Source organism: Ochotona princeps, chromosome 8, assembly GCF_030435755.1.
Source record: "Ochotona princeps isolate mOchPri1 chromosome 8, mOchPri1.hap1, whole genome shotgun sequence".
Taxonomy (NCBI): domain Eukaryota; kingdom Metazoa; phylum Chordata; class Mammalia; order Lagomorpha; family Ochotonidae; genus Ochotona; species Ochotona princeps.
In genome coordinates this window covers 59,551,379-59,571,961 of record NC_080839.1, presented here as the reverse complement: position 1 = coordinate 59,571,961, position 20,583 = coordinate 59,551,379, and the positions used below count along the sequence as shown (strand labels likewise).

Genomic DNA, 20,583 nt, shown 5'->3' with positions numbered 1-20,583 from the left:
CCCCAGGTCGCTGGTAGGAGTTCCCAGGGCAAGAGCCGCGCGGAGTCCCACGTCTGAAGTGCACATTGGGAATTGTAGTTCCGCGAGCAAAGGGCCGAGGGGCAGGCGCCGCACACGCGCAAAAGAGCCCAGGTCAACAAAGACGGCGGCGTGTGCGCGCGCGCGCTGCGGAGAAAGGCACGGAAGGGCATGCGCGTGCGCGGCCGGCGCTCGGAGCTCCTGGGCGCCTGAGAGGACGGGCGAGCAGGCGGGGTTGGGGTTACCGACCGCAGGAGGAGGAGGAGGAGGAGGAGGAGAAAGGGTTGTGCTCTCGGCCGAGCGAGGGGCGGGGCCGCGGGCGGCGCGAGCAGGTGCAGGGCTACCGGGACCCGCCGGCGCGCGAGGGTCCTTGGCCCTCGCCGTCGCAGCAAGTGGCCGCCGTCGCTGGGTCGCCTTGGGTCTGCGGGAGGCGGGTTATGGCGGCGGCGGCGGCGGCAGTGGAAGCCGTGAATGAATTCTCCGGGTGGACGAGGGAAGAAGAAAGGCTCCGGCGCCCCCAGCAGCCCGGCGCCTCCCAGGCCTCCGCCCCCCTGCCTGGCCTCCGCCCCTCCCGCCGCCGCCGGGCCGGCCGCTCCGCCCGAGTCGGCGCATAAGCGGAACCTCTACTATTTCTCCTATCCGCTCTTCGTCGGCTTCGCGCTGCTGCGCCTGGTCGCCTTCCACCTGGGGCTCCTCTTCGTGTGGCTCTGCCAGCGCTTCTCCCGCGCCCTCATGGCCGCCAAGAGGAGCTCCGGGGCCGCGCCGGCGCCCGCCTCGGCCTCGCCCCCGGAGCCTGTGCCGGGCGGCGAGGCCGAGCGCGTCCGCGCCTTCCACAAGCAGGCCTTCGAATACATCTCCATTGCCCTGCGCATCGATGAGGACGAGAAAGGTACCGAGGGAGGGCCGGGGCGGGGTGGAAGGCGAGGGGTCGCCTGGGGGAGGGCTAGCCCTGTGAGTCCCTTTGCTGCGGAGGCGGCTGCGACCCACCCCGGGGGGCCCGCGTCCCTGCACGTCCGACCCTCAGCCGCGGCGCTCGGCCAAAGCGCTCGCCTTTCAGCGCGCCCTGGCTGTCGACTTTGTTTGAGACACCAGCCTTCCTCCCCTCACTGCCCCCCTCCACCCCCAGCTGCTGCATAATCCAAGTCCTGATGAGACACCCGGACGCGCTGGTGACAGTGACAGTTGTCCTAGAGTGACCACACGGCTCCTTTCCAGCTCTGCAAACAGTGTGCGCGGCTGCCTCCGAGCCAGGTTTCCCAAAGGTTTCGATACCAAAGAAGCTGTGCCTTGTTACAGGCTTGTAATGCTAAAGTCCTGTGGTGTCAGGGGCAGAAAAAAGAAAAACGGTGGCTTCGTGTTGAACGTAGTTGAGTATTGAGTGCGGTTGAGTTTGAGTTGTTAAAGGTTCAGAACGGTCATTTTCTTGATGTGATTCTTGGATATTTTTCAGTAAAGTTGTATTTTAGCTAGAACTTTGCTTCCGGTCTAATTAGGCCAGTGTTGTAAAATGACCTCTTAAGTTTCTGAGTTTAAATGTTGAATGGCTTCACTAAGCTTGGAGGTATCACTTTACAATGAAACCTAAAGCAAAGATTTGTGTTTCTGAGTGAAGGCAAGGATACTACATGCATCAGGTTTCTTTTAAGCTTTTTGTTTTAGTCTGTGTGTGTGCCAGGCACTGTGACGTTTGTATGTGTGTTGTTTTACTTAGTATTGTCGTTTCGTCTTCACAATAACCCTGTGCAGTGCGGCTGCAAATGCTCTCAGCTGTTTACAGATGAGAAAACCAAGGCTGGGAAGATGAAAGCAGGTCATTTGAAACCCCTACTAACAGCTAGTGAGCAGTGGTTAAGGGGGCAGAGGGATAAATGAAGCTGAAGGGAATCTGCTAATGTTTGCAAGATCTTTTTCTCCTTTACCTGTAGTGTGCAGGGCTCGTGCTCTGCCTTCTCCCAGAGAAACATTTTTTCACTTTGTCTCAATTAGGCAGTCATTTGCTGTTGCCCTTTGGTGACGACAAAAGCCATCTGTGGCTCATTGGTGGTGTGTCTGCCTGTTACGGGCTTTAAAAACTTTTTGTGGAATTCCAGTATCAGTGAATATGGTTTTCTTTGTGGGACCTGAAGTGAGAAAAATAGGGTGCCAGGAAAGTCAGATAGATAGTCAGGTTTTGGAGGGTCAGGGCAGAATAGAGGGTGAGAGGCTTCAAGAAGGGAAACGCCTGCCAGGAAGGAGGCACGGGTGCTTGTGAACTGCCCACTCTGTTGCCCACGGCCTCCTCGAAACACCCGTGGGTCTCTCAGGGAGGACAAAGAGCTGTTGTGGTCCCCTCCTAGGGAAGCCCTGTTCCGCTGCAGCCACTGGCACAGCTGGATTCCCTGCAGCTTTCTCTTCTAGATGGGAAGACTTGTTCCTACGGGGAGTAGGCTGGTCAGTTTTAATAGTTGGGTTTCACAAAACATTAGGTAGTAAGTTGAGGGGTAGAGCAAGTTCAGAGAAAGAAACCGATTGATTAAAAAAGACTAGGGACTGGCACTGTGGTGCCATCATTTCAGATGGGCAGTGGTACGAGTCCTGTTTCCCTTCCAGAACAGCTCCCTGCTGACGGCCTGGGCAAACAGCAGAGGATGTTCTGAGTGTGTGGGCCCCTGCACCCCATGTGGGAGACTTAGAAGAAGCTTCTGGTTCCCAGCTATGGATTGACCCCCAGTCTGGCTGTAGTGGAGTGAGGGAGTGTCTCTGTAACTCTGATTTGCAACTAAGAATAAGTTAGTCTTAAAAAAAAAAAAAGATTTATTTTAGATTATTTGAAAGACAAAATGTCAGAGCTCTTCAGTCCTTTCTTGCACTTTCCAAATGGCTGCAGTGCTTGATGCTGGGGTAGTCCGAGGTGGTTAGACCATCGTCTCCCAGGTGGCTGGCGGAAGCCCAAGTCCTCGAGCTGTCTTCCACTACCTTCTCAGGCACCTTGTCAAGGAGCTGGATTGGAAGCAAAGCATCTGGAACTTGAACCTGCACTCTGCTGGGGATGTTGGTGTCAGAGGCCGCTACTTAACTCACTGTGCCTCAGTGCCTGCCCTGCTGTGAAGCTGTAGCCTTGTTAATGTGGACATTTGCAAGATGCTGACAGAAGACTGTTGTAGGAAAGCGGGTATTTTTTTTCCGCTGGAGTCATTCGTGGAAGAACTGAATAACGAAAACAAAAACAGATTAAGTAGATGAATGAATTCAGTGTGTTTAATATATTACAAATGAATGAAAATCAGTAACATCCAGTTACATTCACAGTTCAACACAAGGATTTAACATTCTAATTTTGTATGGTAAAGCTAACAAAAATGTTATCTGACCACCTTATTATTTAGTATGTTATTGTAGTTCACTACTTCTTGCTTTTTGCTACAACTCAGGTAGAAGAAATAGCTTATTTTAGGGAAGAAAACTGAAGTCCAGACAGATGCACCGATCTTTCCAAAGTCCTACAGATGTTACATCGTGGGAGAAGGACTTAAGTTTCCATTTTGTACCTCAGCACATATCAGCTTTTTCCGCGTAAAAGTCTCCTTGCTTCTACCTTGTTTGTGGCATACTGGGTTCCACTAGTACGTATAAGAAAATCAGTATATAATGCAAACAATTGTTACACTCACCTCTTGTTTTGTTGTGTAGGTATGTGTGCATGTATTTGTGAGGCAGAGAAATAGAGACCTTCTGTCCGTGGTTAGGTCCCTGATCAAGTACAGTGGCTGCAGCTGGGCAGGCTTGTAGGCCGGAGCCAGGAGCTGCTCGCACTCTCCCACCTGGAGAGCAGGAACCCAAGGGCTTGAGCTGCCTGTTGTGTTAAGAAGCAGAGTAGTGGTCCCGGCGCAGTGGCCTAGAGGCTAACATCCTCGCCTTGAATGGGCGCCGATTCTAATTCCAGCAGCCCCACTTCCCATCTACTTGTGGCTTGGGAAAGCAGCCTTGGGACCCTGCACCCACATGGGAGACCTGGAAGAAGTTCCTTGCCTTGGTAGCACTTGGATCCCATATGGGTACCAGTTTGTGACCTGGCTACTCCATTTCCTGTCAAGCTACCTACTTGTGGCCTGGGAAAGCAGCCGAGGATGGTCCAAAGCCTTGGGACCCTGCAGCTGTGTGGGAGACCTGGAAGAAGTTCCTTACCTTGGTAGCACTTGGATCCCATATGGGTACCAGTTTGTGACCTGGCTACTCCATTTCCTGTCAAGCTACCTACTTGTGGCCTGGGAAAGCAGTCGAGGATGGTCCAAAGCCTTGGGACCCTGCAGCCACATGGGAGACCTGGAAGAAGTTCCTTACCTTAGTAGCACTTGGATCCCATATGGGTACCAGTTTGTGACCTGGCTACTCCATTTCCTGTCAAGCTACCTACTTGTGGCCTGGGAAAGCAGTCAAGGATGGTCCAAAGCCTTGGGACCCTGCACCCGTGTGGGAGACCAAGAAGATGCTCCTGGCTCCTGTTTTCAGATCAGCTCAGCTCTAGCCATTGTGGCCACTTGGGGGAGTGAACCAGGGAATGGAAGATGTTTCTGTCTCTCCTTCTCTCTGTAGATCTGCCTTTCCAACAAAAATAAGTAAACCTTCAAAGATGAGAGAGAGAGATCTTCTCGCTAGATTACTTTCCAATGGCCACAGCAGCTTAAGCTGAGCTGGTCCAAAGCTGGGAAGTGGAACTTCTGTGGGTCTCCCACCTGAGCCATCTTCTACTGCTTTCCCAGACCATTAGTAGGGAGCTGGATTGAAAGTGGAACAGCTGGGACTTGAATCAGCACGCATATGGGATATCAGAACCACAGGTGGGGAATTAGCTTGCTATGCCACAGCTCTGGCTTCTAAACACGTTTAAACATTTTTAAAAGGTTTATTTATTTTTATTGAAAAGTTAGATATACAGAGAGGAAGAAAGAAAGGAAGATCTTCCGTCTGATGATTCACTTCCCAAGCCAGGAGCCATTAGCTTCTTCTGGGTCTCCCTCATGGTTGCAGGCTTTGGGCCATCCTCTCCTGCTTTTCTATGCCTTCAGCAAGGACCTGGATCACAAGTAGAGCAGCTGAGACTCCAGCTGCCACCCAATATGAAGCCAGCACTGCAGGTGTAGGATTAGTGTGCAACACCACCATGCCAGGCCCATTTTTACCTTTTGAAGCAGTGTTTCAGGTCCTCAGTTGGTTCACTGGAGTAGGCAAACTTACCTTTCCTGTGCACCTGCACATGTTCCTATCCCTAGTACAGAGTCTGCAAAGGAGGTGACCCAACATGCAGTGTGTATGTCAATGTTAGGGCACACACCCAGCGCTGTTCCTTGAGAACTGACATCTGGGGGGTCCGAAAAGCCAAGTGGACCAGGAAGCACAGGCTACCCACTGGTGCTGCAGGCCATCAGTGGAACCAAGAGCAAATCTGATAAAGGCAGGAAGTCCTGGAAGGCTCAGGAGATTGGCCTGGAGATATGGGTGGGAAGGGGAAATACAGGCAGCAGCACCCCTGGACCAGCTGCTTTTCCCTGCCAAGCTGGCTGGGGCAGCAAGGGCCAGGCCTCCAGTATGCACTGCTCTTGGGTCTCAGTCACTGGGTGCTTGTTGCCACCCATCCAGGCAGTGTGGTGAGGCCATGGGCAACCAGCCCCATCAAGCGTGGCTCCTAGGTGATAGGCTGGGGTGCTTGTTGTCACCTTTTTTTGTGGTGCGGTGGGGCCAGGCGATCAACCCCGGTACATATGGGAATCCAGGCCACAGTCACTTGTCCCAGTCAGGCCTACCTGCATGTTAGGGGGCCAGGATTCCCCCCGCCCCCACACCTCCCCCGCCTACAGGTTCCCAGGCCCTACACCCAGGGGACTTGTTGCCATCCCTCTAGGTGTCACTACTAGGCCACCAGTTTTGATCCATATGGTTGCAGTTTGTTGCTTTTGGGCAAATGAAGGAATGTGCCGAAGTGAATCATTCTTTTTATTTCCCAAGTGTATATCTGGAAAAACTGCAAATCATCACAGTGTCATTTGGAATATTGAAAAGTTGGACTTCATTCCTGTACTTTTAGTAGAAAAATTGAGGAAGTGTTAGGGTTAAAGAGGATACCGTATAGAAGTATAAAATGAGTTACCTAGGGAGCATACTTTAGGCTGTAGTTAGTGTGCTCAGCTGCTGCGTTGGAGTGCCTGTGTCTTGAGCCCTGGCCCTAGCTCTTGACTCCAGCTTCCTGCCAGTGCAGACCATGGGAGACCACAGTGATGGCTGAAGTCATTGGGTTCCTACTAGCAGACCCAGCTGTTAAGGAGACCTGGTATAAACCATGAGGTGGTAGCTCTCTCCATCTTTCTTTGCCTGTCAAAAAATTTTGGAAATGTAAAGATTGTCAACAACAATACAATAAAATTAAAAAATAAATTAATTAATTAAAAATTTTTTGAAAAAAAAGAAATAAATATATAATGTATATATATACATGCATAATACATATGGAGAGCAGCATAACTGATTCTCAAAAGAAATGCAAATTAAAAATATATAATGCAAACGCATGTGAGAACGATAGAAGCAACATGAATCAAGAAAGATTTGTACTGTATTGATGCTAGTGATTCCTTAGAAAGGAAGGAATGTGGAGTGGAAGCACCCAAAAAAGGAACTTTTGTATCTGTTAGGGTGGAGTCAGTTTTGTTTCTAACCTAAAAAAAAAAAAAAATTCAACATTTATTACAAAGGTGTGGGAATTACATTCCCATATGGAGAGATGTGGGGAGGTGGGCATGATGAATGTTTTTATTTTCTGGGCTGGCACTGTAGCTCAACAGGCTAATCCTCTGCACTGTAGCACCAGCATCTCATTGGGCACCAGTTTGTGTCCTGTCTGCTGAACTTCTGGTCCAGCTCTCTACACTGGCCTGGGATAGCGGTAGAGGATGACCCAAATCTTTGGGACTCTGCACCCACATGGAAGACCTGGAAGAAACTTCGAACACTCAGGTTTGGATCAGCTCAGCTCTGGCCATTGTGGCCATTTGGCTAGTAAACCAGTGGATGGAAGACCTTCTTTATCTCACCTTCTCTCTATAAATCTGCCTTTGAAGTTAAAAAATTAAATTTTAATATTACTTACGCAGTTGAGAGGGAAGCATGCCCATTTGGGCCTCTGATTAGGGTGTGAAGGTTCCAAGTATGGAGGAAGGTAGGTGGGACAAATGTTTCAGTTTTATTTTGTTTTGTTTTTTTTCTTCTGTGTCAACAGAGTGGGGAAAGAGAGCATGCTACTCCTTACTGTCAAACTACATCAGCAATCAGGGATGGAGGTTAGTCATTTGATGATGCCTTAGAGACCCCAATGTGGGGAAGAATGTTCTGAGAATGTTACTTGAGTAGTTTTGATAGTCCTGAAAGTTCATGGTCTCCTTGTGCTAAATATTGCCAAGGTCTGCTGGTTGACAAAGTCCACCTTAGCACATCCACAGACCCAGGGACATGCCACAAAGCTTGGCCAGGAGAGTGGTCCAAATTGTTCTGCTTTCCCATCTTTTGACAAAGCAGTTCATGTCGCTTGTTGGCTGTCCTGTTCCACGTATGCATCTGGACATACTGTCCACTGCACTGGCATCAGCAATTGAGGAGGCCCAGTCCCAATACACGCACTGCAAATTCAGTGCATGTCCTGTGGTTTTCCCTGTGGCCAGAAATTAAGTTCGGCAGTCCAGTCAGAGAGTCCTCCACGAAACCCTGCTTGAAATGACCTCAGACTTATGTGCACCAGCCAGTGTGGGATCAGGTATCGACTAACACCTGCACCAGCCAGTGCACATAATGGTGGATTCAGCTGGTTAGTTCCACCTCAGCCCCACATGAATGAACCAACCCAACCCAACTGGTGCTACAGCCCAGCCCATAAATAAATCTTTAAAACAAAATGTTTCAGTTTTCCCTTCTGTGTCTGTGGGGGAAATAATGGGGGGAAGGTGAGAACAAGTTTGCTGTTCCTTGCTGTCACACTGTATCAGTGCTTGGGAAGGAGACAGTCCTTTGAGCCCCCTATGTAGAAAAATATGTTCTAAGGATATTACTTGAATGGTTTTGATTGTTCTGAGAGGTTATTAGCTTTGTTACACCAGCGGTGTAAAATTCTAAGGCCTGTTGGCTGTCCTTGTCTACCTCAGTGAGCCTTAGGTGCTTGTTTTAGAGCCTGGAGTATTGATTAAACTTCCTCCTTTCCATCTTTTGATGAAGTGCTCGAGCTCTTCTGTTGGCTTAGATGACCTTGCTGTCTTTGTGTTCATCTGGGTATACTCTCCATTCTTGCACTAGGACCAACAACTGAGGTGGCACATTCCTGCAACATGTGTTCTATGATTGGACCACATGTCTATGTGATTTTCCATGAGGTCAGAGATCGAGTGCAGTGGTCTAGTTGGGGAGCCCCTAAAAAAACCTCACCTAGGAGAACTTCAGATCCTGCTCTCGTGTATGCCAGCTGATACAGGGTTGAGCTCAGTCTTCTTCCTGTGCTAGCCAACATATGTATCAGTGGGTGTAACTGCCTGGTAAGTCCTGTCCCCAGTCCTGGTTCTCATGCAAACTGGCGAGTCCTCCAACAGTCCTCCAACACAGCCCAGCCCAGCCCAGCCTGTCCCCAGAACTGGTTCTCGTGTATACCAATGGGTGTTAAGGCCTAGAAGGAATGTTCTCAAACATCTCCTACCAGGTTCTCCCCCAGCTCTGATTCTCACACATTCTGGTGGTTTCTGTAGTTCATTCTAGTGTGACCTAACCCCAGCCCCTGTACTCACTGCCTTAACCTTGGCCCACTCCCAATCCCAGCCCAGCCTGCTCCCAGACCCAGTTCTCATGTGCAACAGCATGTGCTGTGGCCCATCAGGGATGTCCCCAAAGATCCCCTACTAAGCCCACTCCCAGACCCAGTTCTTGTGCATGTTGGCAGGTGCTGTGGCCCAACCTGGCATGTCCTGTCCTTAGTCCTGCCACTCACCGGTAGGTGCTGTGGCCTAGTAAGGATGACCCCCAGGAACCTGCTCAGATCCACCTTTAACCATGGCTCTTGTGAGCACTGGTAGGTGCTGCAGCCTAGCTTGGCCTGATGTCCCCAAATCTTGGCTCTTGTGTGCACGGGCAGTTCCATTAGCCTGATGGGGAAGGCCCTCCAGATTCCCCCTTTGGATCCACCTCCTAATTTTGTAACGGTGGGTACAAGCCTCAGCTCCCTTGATTACCTGTTGTCCCAATGAGCTGTTTTCACTGGAAGACCAAGAAACAGACAAATGTCATACAGGCCCACAAATTTTTCTAATAGTAAGTTTATTTCATTTTTGATGTTTACATAGTTGAAAGGGGTACATGCCCATATGGACCATCAATTGGAATGAGGAGGGTGAAGGGTTGGGAGAAACTGGATGAGCCAACTGCCTCTGATCTCCTTTCTTTTGGTATTTGCGGAAAGTAGAGAGAGGGCTGCTCCTAGCAGCCTAACTTCGTCAGTACCCAGGAATGGGAAAAGACCACCTGATGTCATTCCAGGGTCCCTGATGTGGAGCATGTTCTGAGGGTACTGTCTAAGTGATTTTGATAGTTCTGAGATGCTGTTGATTTCGTTGTTCCAAGGTTGAGGAAATCCTTCCAAGGTCCATTGGCTCACATAGTCCACCTTAGAGTCTTGATTTGACTAGGTACTTGTCGGGAGTTGGAGGACTGTCCAATATGTTCTGCCCTTCATGGCACTAGATGTCCTCTGCAGGCCTCAATGAACTGGTTGTCATGGAGACCCAGTTCTGACACGTGCACTCCATGGTCAGACCACATATTCTGTGATTTTCACTGTGGTTGGAGTTCTGAGTGCAACGATCCAGTTGGGGACATCCCCAAAAGAATCCCAACAGAGGTGACTCTAGACTTGACTCCTGTGTGTGTCAGCCACTGTAGGGTCCAGCTCAGTCCATCACTCAAATCGGCAGACATACACACTGGTGACTGTAGTTGCCTGGTCAGTTCTGTCCCCACCCCATCTCATATTCAAACCAGTAGATGCTATAGCCCAGATAACCCTGCCCAACACATACTTGCCCTCATGGACAGCAGTGGGAGCTGTAGCCTAGTTGGAGCAACCTCCAGTAATCACCTCTAGGCCCACCTCCAGCTTTGGTTCTTATCCATGCTGATATGTGCAGCAGACTGGTCCAGTCTGTCTCACATTCTATTCAGCTCTAGTACACATCAAAGGGCATTGGGGTCTAGCTCAACCCAACCAACCCCATTACCCAGCCCTCACGCATGTCAGTGGGTGCAACTGCCTGTCTAGCCAGGCCCACCCCCAGCCCTGTTTCTCATGCTCACCAATGGGATCTGCAGCCCATAGAGGAGTAACCATAGTTTCCCTCCTGGGTCTGCTCCCAAACCTGGGTCTTGCACTTTCCAGGTGGTTCTACAGTCTAGTCTTCATAGGACTTGCCCCCAGTCCCAGCACTTGTCAGCTAATGCTGCTGCAAAGCCCAACCAGCATACAATTTCTCTGGGGTATTCATGTACCAGTGGATATGGTTGTTTAACCCAACCTGGCACTTCCCCTAACACAGCTCACATGGAGGCCATGCTCAGCCTGGTCGGCCTCTGGTTGTAGCTCTCACGCTCACCAGCAGGGGCAGTTGTCCAGCAGGGAAGCCCCCGCAGCAACTTTGCTGGGCTCATGTGTACTGGTGGGAGCTGCATCTCAAACTGGCTTGGCTCACCTTACCTTGGTATCCATCAGTGGGTGCTGCGGCCTGGCTCAGCCTGGCTTACCCCAGGTGCAGTTCATGCTGGTTGTTGCAACAGCCTAGTCCAGCTCAGCCAGACCCCAGTCCCATCCCTAATATGAACTGCCCAGTGCTGTGGCCAAACCCGGCCTGTCCTGCACCCTGGTCCTGGGCCTCGTATCTGCCAGTGGGTGCTATGAACTGGCCCAACCTGGCCTGCCCCTAGACCTTAGCCACACATATTCTGGCTGGCAGTGTAACCTGGCTTGGTCTGGGCTGATGCCAGCCCTTGTTGTTGTACTCACTTGCAGGGACTGTGTCCTGACAGAGGAGTTCCCTAAGCTCCTCCATCAGGTCACCTCCCAGTGGGCATAGCGATGGGTCCTTGGCCCAGCCTGATTTAGCCCACCTCCTGTCCTGGCAAGAATAGCGGCCTTGCCCTACTGGCTCACACCCATTCCAGCTCTTACTGTTGAATGCTATAGCCCTTACCACACCTGGTCCAACTCCAGACCCAGCTCTTGCATGGTTCAGCAGAGGCAGACCTAGCCCAGCCTGTCCTACATCAACCCTGGCTCTTGTCTGCACCAGCAGGTACTGGAAGTGTCCCTCATTCTGACCTTTCCTCAGTCCCCAGCCCCTAGTAATGCATGCCTGCCCACGTGTGCTCCTGATAGTGGGGTAGCCCTAGCTGGCAAGCACCTGCTGTGGCATGAATCTTAAAAAAAAAAAAGTAAGTATGTTGGAACACTGGTATTGTTAACAGAGTTGGCATTAACCAGACCAAGAATGCTTGCCAGCTATTGACTACTTTTCTCCCACTTGTATAACACTTGCAAGGCAGCCTAGGCTACCACTTAAGCTGGGGTGTAAGTTGAGAAGGATGCATGTTCAGTTGGACCACCAATTAAGGTGGGGAGGGTTGTGGGGGCAGGAGCTAGGGAGTGGTGGAGGTCGCCCCTGCTGACAAACTATTGCACCATCCAGGAATGGGGAATGGCCACTTGAGGTCATCTTAGGGACAACCCCCATGTGGGGAAGAATGTTCCCAGGGTGTGACTTGAGTGGTTTTAATAGTTCTGAGATGGGGTTGCTGTGTTGCTCCAGTGTTGAAACAATCTTTCTAAGGTCTGTTGCTTGACAAAGTCCTCCTTAGGGCATACATTTGTTGCCAAAGCTAGGCCAAGAGAGGTGTCCAATCTACTCTATATTCCTTTTCCTTTTCCTTTTTTTTTTTTTTTTTTTAATTGAAAAGGCAGATATACAGAGAGAAAGATCTGTCTGTAGATTCAAGCCTCAGGTGGCTGCAATGGCCAGAGCTGAGCTGATCTGAAGTCAGGAGCCAGTAGCTTCTTCTGGTTCTCCCGGGCGGATATAGGATCCCAAGTCTTTGGACCATTCTCTACTGGTTTCCCAGACCCCAAGCAGAATGGAGCTGAATGGAAAGTGGAGTAGCTGGGATGTGAGCCCCCCCACTGGTATGGGCTCCTGGTGCAAGCAAGTTGAGAATTTAGCCACTAAATTATGGTCCCTAGGCCCAGTTTACTTTTTATGCTCTGACAAGGTACTTGACATCCTCCGCTGGCCTAGATGACCTATCATATCCTCCATGTGATTTGGGGCATGTTATCCACTGCACAGCCATCAGCAACAGAGGAGGCCCAGTTACAACACAACACATGGACTCCAAGGTTAACCACATAGTCTGTGGTCAGAGTTTGAGTCCAGTGATCCCGTTGTCCAGTCACCAGTGAGAGCAGCAGTCCACCAGAGGAGTACCCCCATTCCCCTGCAAGGCAAACTTCCAGACTCTGGACCTTAGTCTTACCAAAGGGTAGTGTGATCCAGCCTGACATGACTTGTAGCTTGTACCTAATTTCAGCACTTCCTAGCGCAGGTGCTCAGCCAACCTGCACTTACTCTGGCTCTTGCATGTGCCAGTATATGAGGTGGCTTAGCTTAGCCTGGTCCTGTACTCAAGCCAGCTCTCGTGTAGGCCAATGGGTGTTGCAGCCCTGCTTTGCCCAATCCACCCCCAATCCCAGCTGTCACCTGTGGGAATATGGGAGTAGTGGCCTAGCAGGGAAGTCCCTGAAGCTCCCCTACCAGGCTCATCCCCAGTCTAGGATCTTGTGCGTGCTGGTGGGTGCTGCAGCGCAGTCTGGCATGGCCCACCTTGCCTTGGTGCTATAGCCTGTCTCCACCTGGCCTAACCCCAGTCCCAGCTGGCAGGTACTGCATCCTATCCCAGCCTGGCCAGTCCCCAGGCCTCAACCTCATGTGAACTGGCAGGTGTTGTGACCAAACCTGGCTTGGCCTGCACCCCATCCTGACTGTCATACTTCTACTGGGTACTGTGGACTGATCCAGCTCAACTTGTCCCCAGACCTTGCCCACATGTATGCCAGTGGGCACCGTAACCTAACCTGGCCTGGCCTGGGCTGCTCCCAGCTTCGTTTCTTGTGCTCACCAGTGGTAACTGCGTCCTAACAGGGGAACTCTCCATATTTCCCTATCAGAAAAGCTCCCAGTTGCAGACCTTGGCAGTGTTGACAGGTACTGTGGCTTAGCCTCATGTGGCCCATGTTTTTAACTTTTTAAACGTCACATCAGTATTCACATTTGTGGCCTGGTATGGTAACCTGCTGGCTTAAGTATTTGCCTTGCATGTGCTGGGATCCCATCTGAGTGAGTTCATATCCTGGCTGCTCCACTTTTTACATCCAACTCCCTGCTTGTGGCCTGGGCAACCAGTTGAGGACAGTACAAAGTCTTGGGACCCTACACCTGCCTGGGAGACACAGAAAAAGCTCTGGGTCCTGGCTTCAGGTTGGCTCAGCTGTGGCTGTTGTGGCCACTTGTGGAGTGAACCAATGGATGGAAGGTCTTTCTTCCTGTCTCTCTTTCTCTCTGTAAATCTGACTTTCCAATAAAATAAAATATTTTTAAAAATGCACACTACTCAGAATTCTAACACTGCTATTCTTATTTTTTAAAGATTTATTCATTTTTATTGCAAAGTCAGACATATAGAGGAGGAGAGACAGAGAGGAAGATCTTCTATATAATGATTCACTCCCCAAGTAACCACGATAGCCGGAGATGTGCCAGTCTAAAGCCATTAGCCAGGAGCTGTTCTGGGTCTCCTACAAGGGTGCAGGGCCCCAAGGCTTTGGGCTGTCTTCCACTGCTTTCCCAGGCCATAAGCAGGGAGCTGGATGGGAAGGGGGGCTGCTGGGATTAGAACCGGCGCCCATTTGGGATCCTAGTGCGTTCAAAATGAGGACTTTAGCAGCTAGGCCACAGGGCCAGGCCCAATATTTTAACTTTTTAAATATCACATAATTATTTATGCTTGGGGCCTGGTGCAGTAGCCTAGTCACTTAAGTCCTTGCCTTGCATATGCTGGGATCTCATATGGGTGCCAGTTCATATCCAAACTTCATATAAGCATTTTCTTTTTTTAGAAGCTTGTATTTTAGGATTAATTTTTTTATTTGAAAGGAAAAGTTAGAGACAGAGACATCTTCCATATGCTGATTCACTCTTGAAGAATCTGTAACTGCCAAGGATGGGCCTGGCTAAAGCCAGGAGCCACAAATTTTTGGGTCTCCCACCTGGATGATGTGGGCCCACCTGGATGATGTGGGCACAGCTATCTGCACTATCTTTCATTGGCTTCTTGGGCACATTAACAGGGAGCTGGGTTGGAAGTGGAGCACAGGGACAGGAGCTGCTGCCGTTTGGGATGCTCATGTTACATATAGCAGTTTAACTTGTTGTGCCACAGTGCCAGCCCCGTAAATTGCCTTTACTGGAAAAGATAAGATAGACATCCAAGCTAAATTGATTTACAACCCTTGGTAGTTTGTCCATGTGTTGTTATCAAGTTTTTACTGAGTAGTTGCTCTCAACCAGGCAAGGGTGGCATACTAGTGATAGAGTAAAAACTAAGAGATTATCCCATGCAAGGAGCTGTGCAGGATAGTAAGTACATCTAGTTAGTGATTTCTTTTCAGGATTAGCCAGATGGAAGAAGGAGTGGGAAATGGACACCCAAAGGGAGATAAGGTTCCTTTTTAAATGATTTTAAGTTTGTTTAAAAGGCGAGGAGGTCACACGTGAAGCATGTTTGGGAGTGGAGAAGTCGGGAGGGCATGGGTGGGAGAGTGGGAGTTGGTTCTGCCTCCGTTCTGGGTCTGTGGGAAGAGATCACTTCTCTGTGTCATCGGGCTCCATGTGGTCACGGAAGGAGAGAGGGAAGGGGAGGGGACATTTGATTGGTAAGTGGGATTTACAAAGAGCAAGGCGAGTATAGTGTCTATGTCATGACTCTGACCTAGTTACCTGTCTATCCTATTTCATTTCTCATTTGGAGATTTCTGACTCTGAACCCGAGGGTTGCTGAAGGGTGCAGACTCATCAGTTCTGTGATCCTGCTGATGAAGGGCACAGGCCTTGCCTGTCCTGGGTTCGGAACCCTTCAGGAGCTGGAGAGTTTCCTTTCAGTACCAATGGCTGCTTCTGCTGCATCTTCATCATCACTCTTGAGGTTGGCTTGTTTGCACAGGAGCTGGCAATGTAGGCAGTCTAATCATGCAGTGTGTGCACTGAGACCAGACCACATAACCTGTGTGTTCTGGTCCCTAAAATTGGAGCTCATGATTTGTCTAAGGCCAATACAAGATGAAAGGGTGGACTGCTTGTGGATACCAAAAGCCATTGATGGGCCTGTTCCTACAGTGGGTGCAGCAGCCTGGCCCCCGGGCCCTCCAAACCCCCTGGCTAGCTGACTCCCAGCCCTGAATCACTTGCATGCCTGCAGGTGCCATGTCTGGCCCTGGGGAGACCAGCAGCACAGGCCCACTTAACTCCCCTGCCTAGTCTGCCCTGGGAGGTGGCATTTCTTATAAGACTTATTTTATGTTATCCAGGGAGACACGATATTGTATTGATTTTGAAATTTCAAGTGGTATAAGGACTGAGAGACGTTTTTGTTTAAGTAGGGCCATGAACTGTTCATGAAGGACTACTAGGCATTGATTTCCACATTTGACCTATTGTATCCTAGCATCAGTCACTTCTGAAGTTTTGCAGAGACTGTGGATAAGAAATTAATTTTCAAAAACAGTTGAGGTTTGCATATAAATATCTTCTTACAAGAAAGTGACTGCCTGTGTGACTTTTGATTATGCTGAATTTTTAATACTTTTTAAAAGTAAACTTGGAATATGAATGAATGTGATTCAAAGAAAATAGGAATGTGTTACTCAACATTACATTTGTAACCCTGTGTACCAGTTCTCATGATGCAGTCATTTGTTAAATACTGTAGAAAGTAATGAACAATGAACACATTACGTCAGATTTGAATATAGATAGGAACATTGCTTTTTCTCTCACTATTAGTGAAATCGTGTTTGTATTTTCCAGCACATATATTTAAAAACTCATTTATTTAAACTACATTTTCCCTAAATAATATTTTTCCTCTGCAGAGCATTTCAGTGGTTGTGTCAGGATCTTGAGATGATAAACAAAAAGGGACTCAGAGAATCACCAAAAGCACTGTGATTGTACTCCCCCCACTTGGAGATTTCTGTATCTGAAAGTACTAAGAATTCACATAGTAATGATTTTCAGACTTGATCACAACTTTATTCTTCATATCTTGGCAGTATGCTCTGGGATACATGCAAGTAGGTGTTTCTGTTTTAAAGCAGGAAAAAAGGATCAAGCTGTGGAGTGGTATAAGAAAGGTATTGAAGAACTAGAAAAAGGAATTGCTGTCATAGTTACAGGACAAGGTAAGTGATATTTATATTTGCTTGTAGCCATCCCAGATTACATGGTTATACCCCTTTTTCCAAGAGTACACACCTGAAACCACACATAGAACTGAGCTGGTTAGACTGACTCCAAGGCAGTTAGCACGACTGACCGACAGGTAGTGCATATGCTTTGTGTATCCTTGACAAAGAAGGGGATGATTGAGGTCTCGGGTTAGACCAGCTAGGAGGGCCTGAGATGTTGTACAATTTATATACAATTTGTAACTTACAAATAGTTTTTTTCTGGAATTTTCCACTTGGCTTTCTTGAGCCAGGGTAAAGCCTGGAATCAGGCGCTCCTTCCACGTCTTCCACAGGGTATTAGGTGCAGAAGCATTTGGGCCATCCTCTGCTGCTTTTCACAGGTCAGTAGCAGGGAGCTAGATTGGAAGTGGGGCAGCTGAGACACCAACTGGTGCCCTTATGGGATGGTGACATCTCAGGTGGTAGCTTTACCTGCTGTGCAAAAATGATGGCCCCAGGTTCATTCACAGTCATTTAAAAAAAAGATTTTATTTTTATTGGAAAGGCAGATTTACAGAGAGAAGGAGAGACAAAGAGAAAGATCTTTTATCTGCTGGTTCACTCCCCAAATTGCTGCAGTGGCCAGAGCTGAGCTGATCCAAAGCTGGGAGTCATGAGTTTCTTCTGGGTTTCCCAGGATTAATCTGTTGAGCCAGAGCAATAGCCATTTTGATATCTTTAAAATTTTGTTTATTTGAGAGAATGTGATGTGAGCATTGCCATTCATTGGTTCACTTCCCGAATGTGTTCATCATTTGGGGCTTGGTCAGTCCTGGGCTGAGTGGCTGGAACGCAACTTGAGCTGTCACAGCTGCCTTCTAGGATCGGTATTTGCAGGAATCTGGAGCTAGTGGGTGTCGAACACAGGCACGCTGATACCAGACACAGGTGTCTCAGCCAGTGTCTAGAATAGTAGGTACGATGCCCACAGCCTGGGAATTGGGTTTTCCAAGCAGAGCATTTATTTGTCATCCATATTTTCCTATCATATAAAATTAAAATTAGAGTTTAATATCTTTAAATTTTGCCACTTAAAGATTTATTTTTGTTGTTTGTTTAAAAGGCAGAGCAGAGACAGAAGGAGAGACATGTTCCATTAACTGATCCTTTTCCCAAATGGCCACAGTATCCAGGGCTGGGTCAGGCCAAAGCTAGAAGCCAGGGATTCCGTCCTGATCACCTGCATAGGTGCTCAGGGACAAAGTACTTGGGCCAAATTCTGTCCAAATTCCACCTCTGTGGCACATTGGTAGGAAGTTTAGAAGACAGTGTTTGGAACTCAAACCAGCACTCAAATGTGGGATAATGGTGTTGCAAGGTTAACACATCATTCTTTGGATGTAGTTATGGCAACAGTATTAATAGCTGTTACCAATCAGGTCTGGGATCACCTCAGATGAAGTTTCTTTGGAGTTCCCTTCAATTGAACTGCTGATCTCAGAACCTCAACCATAAAGAGACTATGTCAGCCAATAGATTCTGAAGAGATTTCATCGTGCTTGGAACGGCAAGATTGGCAGCAATTCAGAACTGGTGAACTGTCAAAGCTGCTTGAGCAGGACCCTCGGAGCATGCCTCACATTGGGGACATAGGATGGGTGGGAATCTGGGTGGGGCTTCTCCCTTTGTTTCTCCCATGACCCCAGATACAGGGGGGAAAAATGATGATATTTGTGTGGAAACAATGGTGTTACCCACTTTCCTGTAGCCCTTGACCTAATCAAGGGTCCTAATCAGCTAAGTAAGATTATTTAAAAAAATAAAATAAAAAATAACACTCCAAAAAAATAGCTGTTACCAAATTTATGCATGCACAAGAAAAAGTAAATCTTACTATGACTGCAGCCTGACTGATAGCATTAACCTGGCAGTCATTATAAAATGTGTCCCAGTTTCAAATATTTTGAAAAATAGGTGAAAATATCTTAGGCTCTGTGAATTATGTGTGAAGTCAGTGCAGTACTATGTAAGTTTGAACCCATCAAGAGGAACTGTAATTGTTTTTTTGGAGATGATATTTAATATCTTGAAACTTTATTAACAACTTGACTCTGCGTAACTGGGGTGATACTTGTTCTTAAAAGAGTATTCCTAGAGAAATATGGGTATTTTAATAAATTCTTTTTTTCTTTTAGGTGAACAGTGTGAAAGAGCTCGACGCCTCCAAGCTAAAATGATGACAAATTTGGTCATGGCCAAGGACCGTTTACAGCTTCTAGGTATCAATTAGTGTGAATTTGAGTGTGATATGTCTGTTTCGATACAATATGTGTTTGAATTGTGTATCTAATGAATCTTTATTTTTTTTTAAAGATGTATTTATTTTTATTGAAAAGTCAGGTATGCAGAGAGGAGAGACAAAGAGGAAGATCTTCTGTTCATTGATTCACTCCCCAAGTGGCTGCAGTGGCTGGAACTGAGCTGATCTAAAGCCAGGAGATAGGAACTTCTTTCAGGTCTCCCACACGGGTGCAGGGTCCCAAAGCATTGGGCCGTCCTCAACTGCTTTCCCAGGCCTCAGGCAGGGAGCTGGATGGGAACAGGGCTGCCAGAATTAGAACCGGAGCCTGTTTAGGATCCCGGGGCATTTAAAATGAGTGCTTTTGCCGCTAGGTCACCATGCCAGGCCCCTCAAATGAATCTTAAGTTGTACAGAGAAATAGGTTCATTTTGCAAATGTGGCCTAGGCATTTTTAAAAAAGATTTATTTTTATTGGAAAGACAGATTTACAGAGAGAAGGAGAGACAGAGACTAAGATCTTCCATTCACTGGTTCATTCCTCATGGCTGCAACAGCTGGAGCAGAGCTGATCCAAAGCTAGGCACTTCTTCTGGGTCTGTGACACAGGTACAGAGTCCTAGGCTTTGAACTGTCCTCTATGGCTTTCCCAGGTCATAAGCAGGGAGCTGGATGGGAAGTGGAGTGGTCAGGCCACAAGCTGGTGCCTATATGGGTTGTGGCACTTGCTTGCAGAGGATTAGCCAGTGAACCATCACACCTGCCCCTGCCCCCTTTTAATTAAAAAATTTCCAGTGTTTAAAACTCAGTTGCAAGAGTATACTGAACACATGATGTATCACTCATCTCTGCCAGTTGTTTCTTCATGGTTAATCTTGGTTAGTCTGTACCAGGACCAGACAAACTTTAACTTATGCACCAAACCTAGCTCCCTCCCCATCAGAAAGTTTTGTTTGGTTTTAAATATTTGTTTGATAGATTGATTTACAAAGAGAGAGAGAGAAAGAGAGAGAGATCGATCTTCTGTCTCCGGTTCACTCTTCAAAGGCCAAAAGGACCTGGGCTGTGTGAGGCTGGAATCAGTAATGGGAACTCCATCCAGATCTCCATACAAGTGAAGGGACCCAAGCATTTGAAACATCCTTCTCTGTGTTCCCAGGCACAGTAACAGGGAGGTAAATCATGAGTGATTAGGGTCCAGTGCAGTAGCCTAGTGGCTAGAGCCTTTGTCTTGCACACGCTGGGATCCCATATGGGCGCCAGTTCTAATCCCGGCGGCCCAGCTCCTCTTTCAGCTCCCTGGTTGTGGCCTGCGATGGCAGTTGAGGGGGCCCAAGACTTTGGGACCCTTCCCCCCACATGGGAGACCTGTGAAGGCTCCAGGCTCTTGGCTTTGGACTGGCTCAGCTCCGGCCATTGCAGCTGCTTAGGGAGTGAAAAAACGAATGGAAGATCTTCTTACCTGTATATCTGACTTTCCAATAAAAATAAAATAAATCATAAAAAATGAAGAAGAAAAAGTAGAGCAGCCAAGAATCAAACTTTTGCTCATATTGGATGCTAGTGTTTCAAGAGGTGACCTACCACAATATGCCACATCAGTGCCCTAAGATAAGCAATCTAGAAGAAATAAAATTGCCGCGCCTAATGGCTCAAATGGCTAATCCTCCCCTTACAAAGCACTAGGATCCCATATTTGTGATGGTTTGTGTCCCAGCTG

The 20,583-nt window shown here is 48.3% G+C and overlaps 1 protein-coding gene across 5 annotated transcripts in view; it reads left to right on the top strand.

Moving 5' to 3' along the window:
* The first annotated feature begins 228 nt into the window (after positions 1-228).
* Positions 229-20,583, top strand: part of SPAST (spastin) — a 64,543-nt gene continuing 44,188 nt past the window's right edge. Inside the window, exons 1-3 of one of the 5 annotated variants that reach the window (XM_036496703.2) lie at positions 229-907; positions 16,493-16,576; positions 18,760-18,843. In XM_036496703.2, coding sequence (XP_036352596.2) covers positions 490-907; positions 16,493-16,576; positions 18,760-18,843 — 586 coding nt within the window. In that variant the 5' untranslated portion in view covers positions 229-489. Of the gene's footprint in view, positions 908-7,307; positions 7,329-16,489; positions 16,577-18,759; positions 18,844-20,583 lie in introns of those variants that run through there. The other 4 variants (XM_004582717.3, XM_058668108.1, XM_058668107.1 and 1 more) reach the window with 4 other exon arrangements.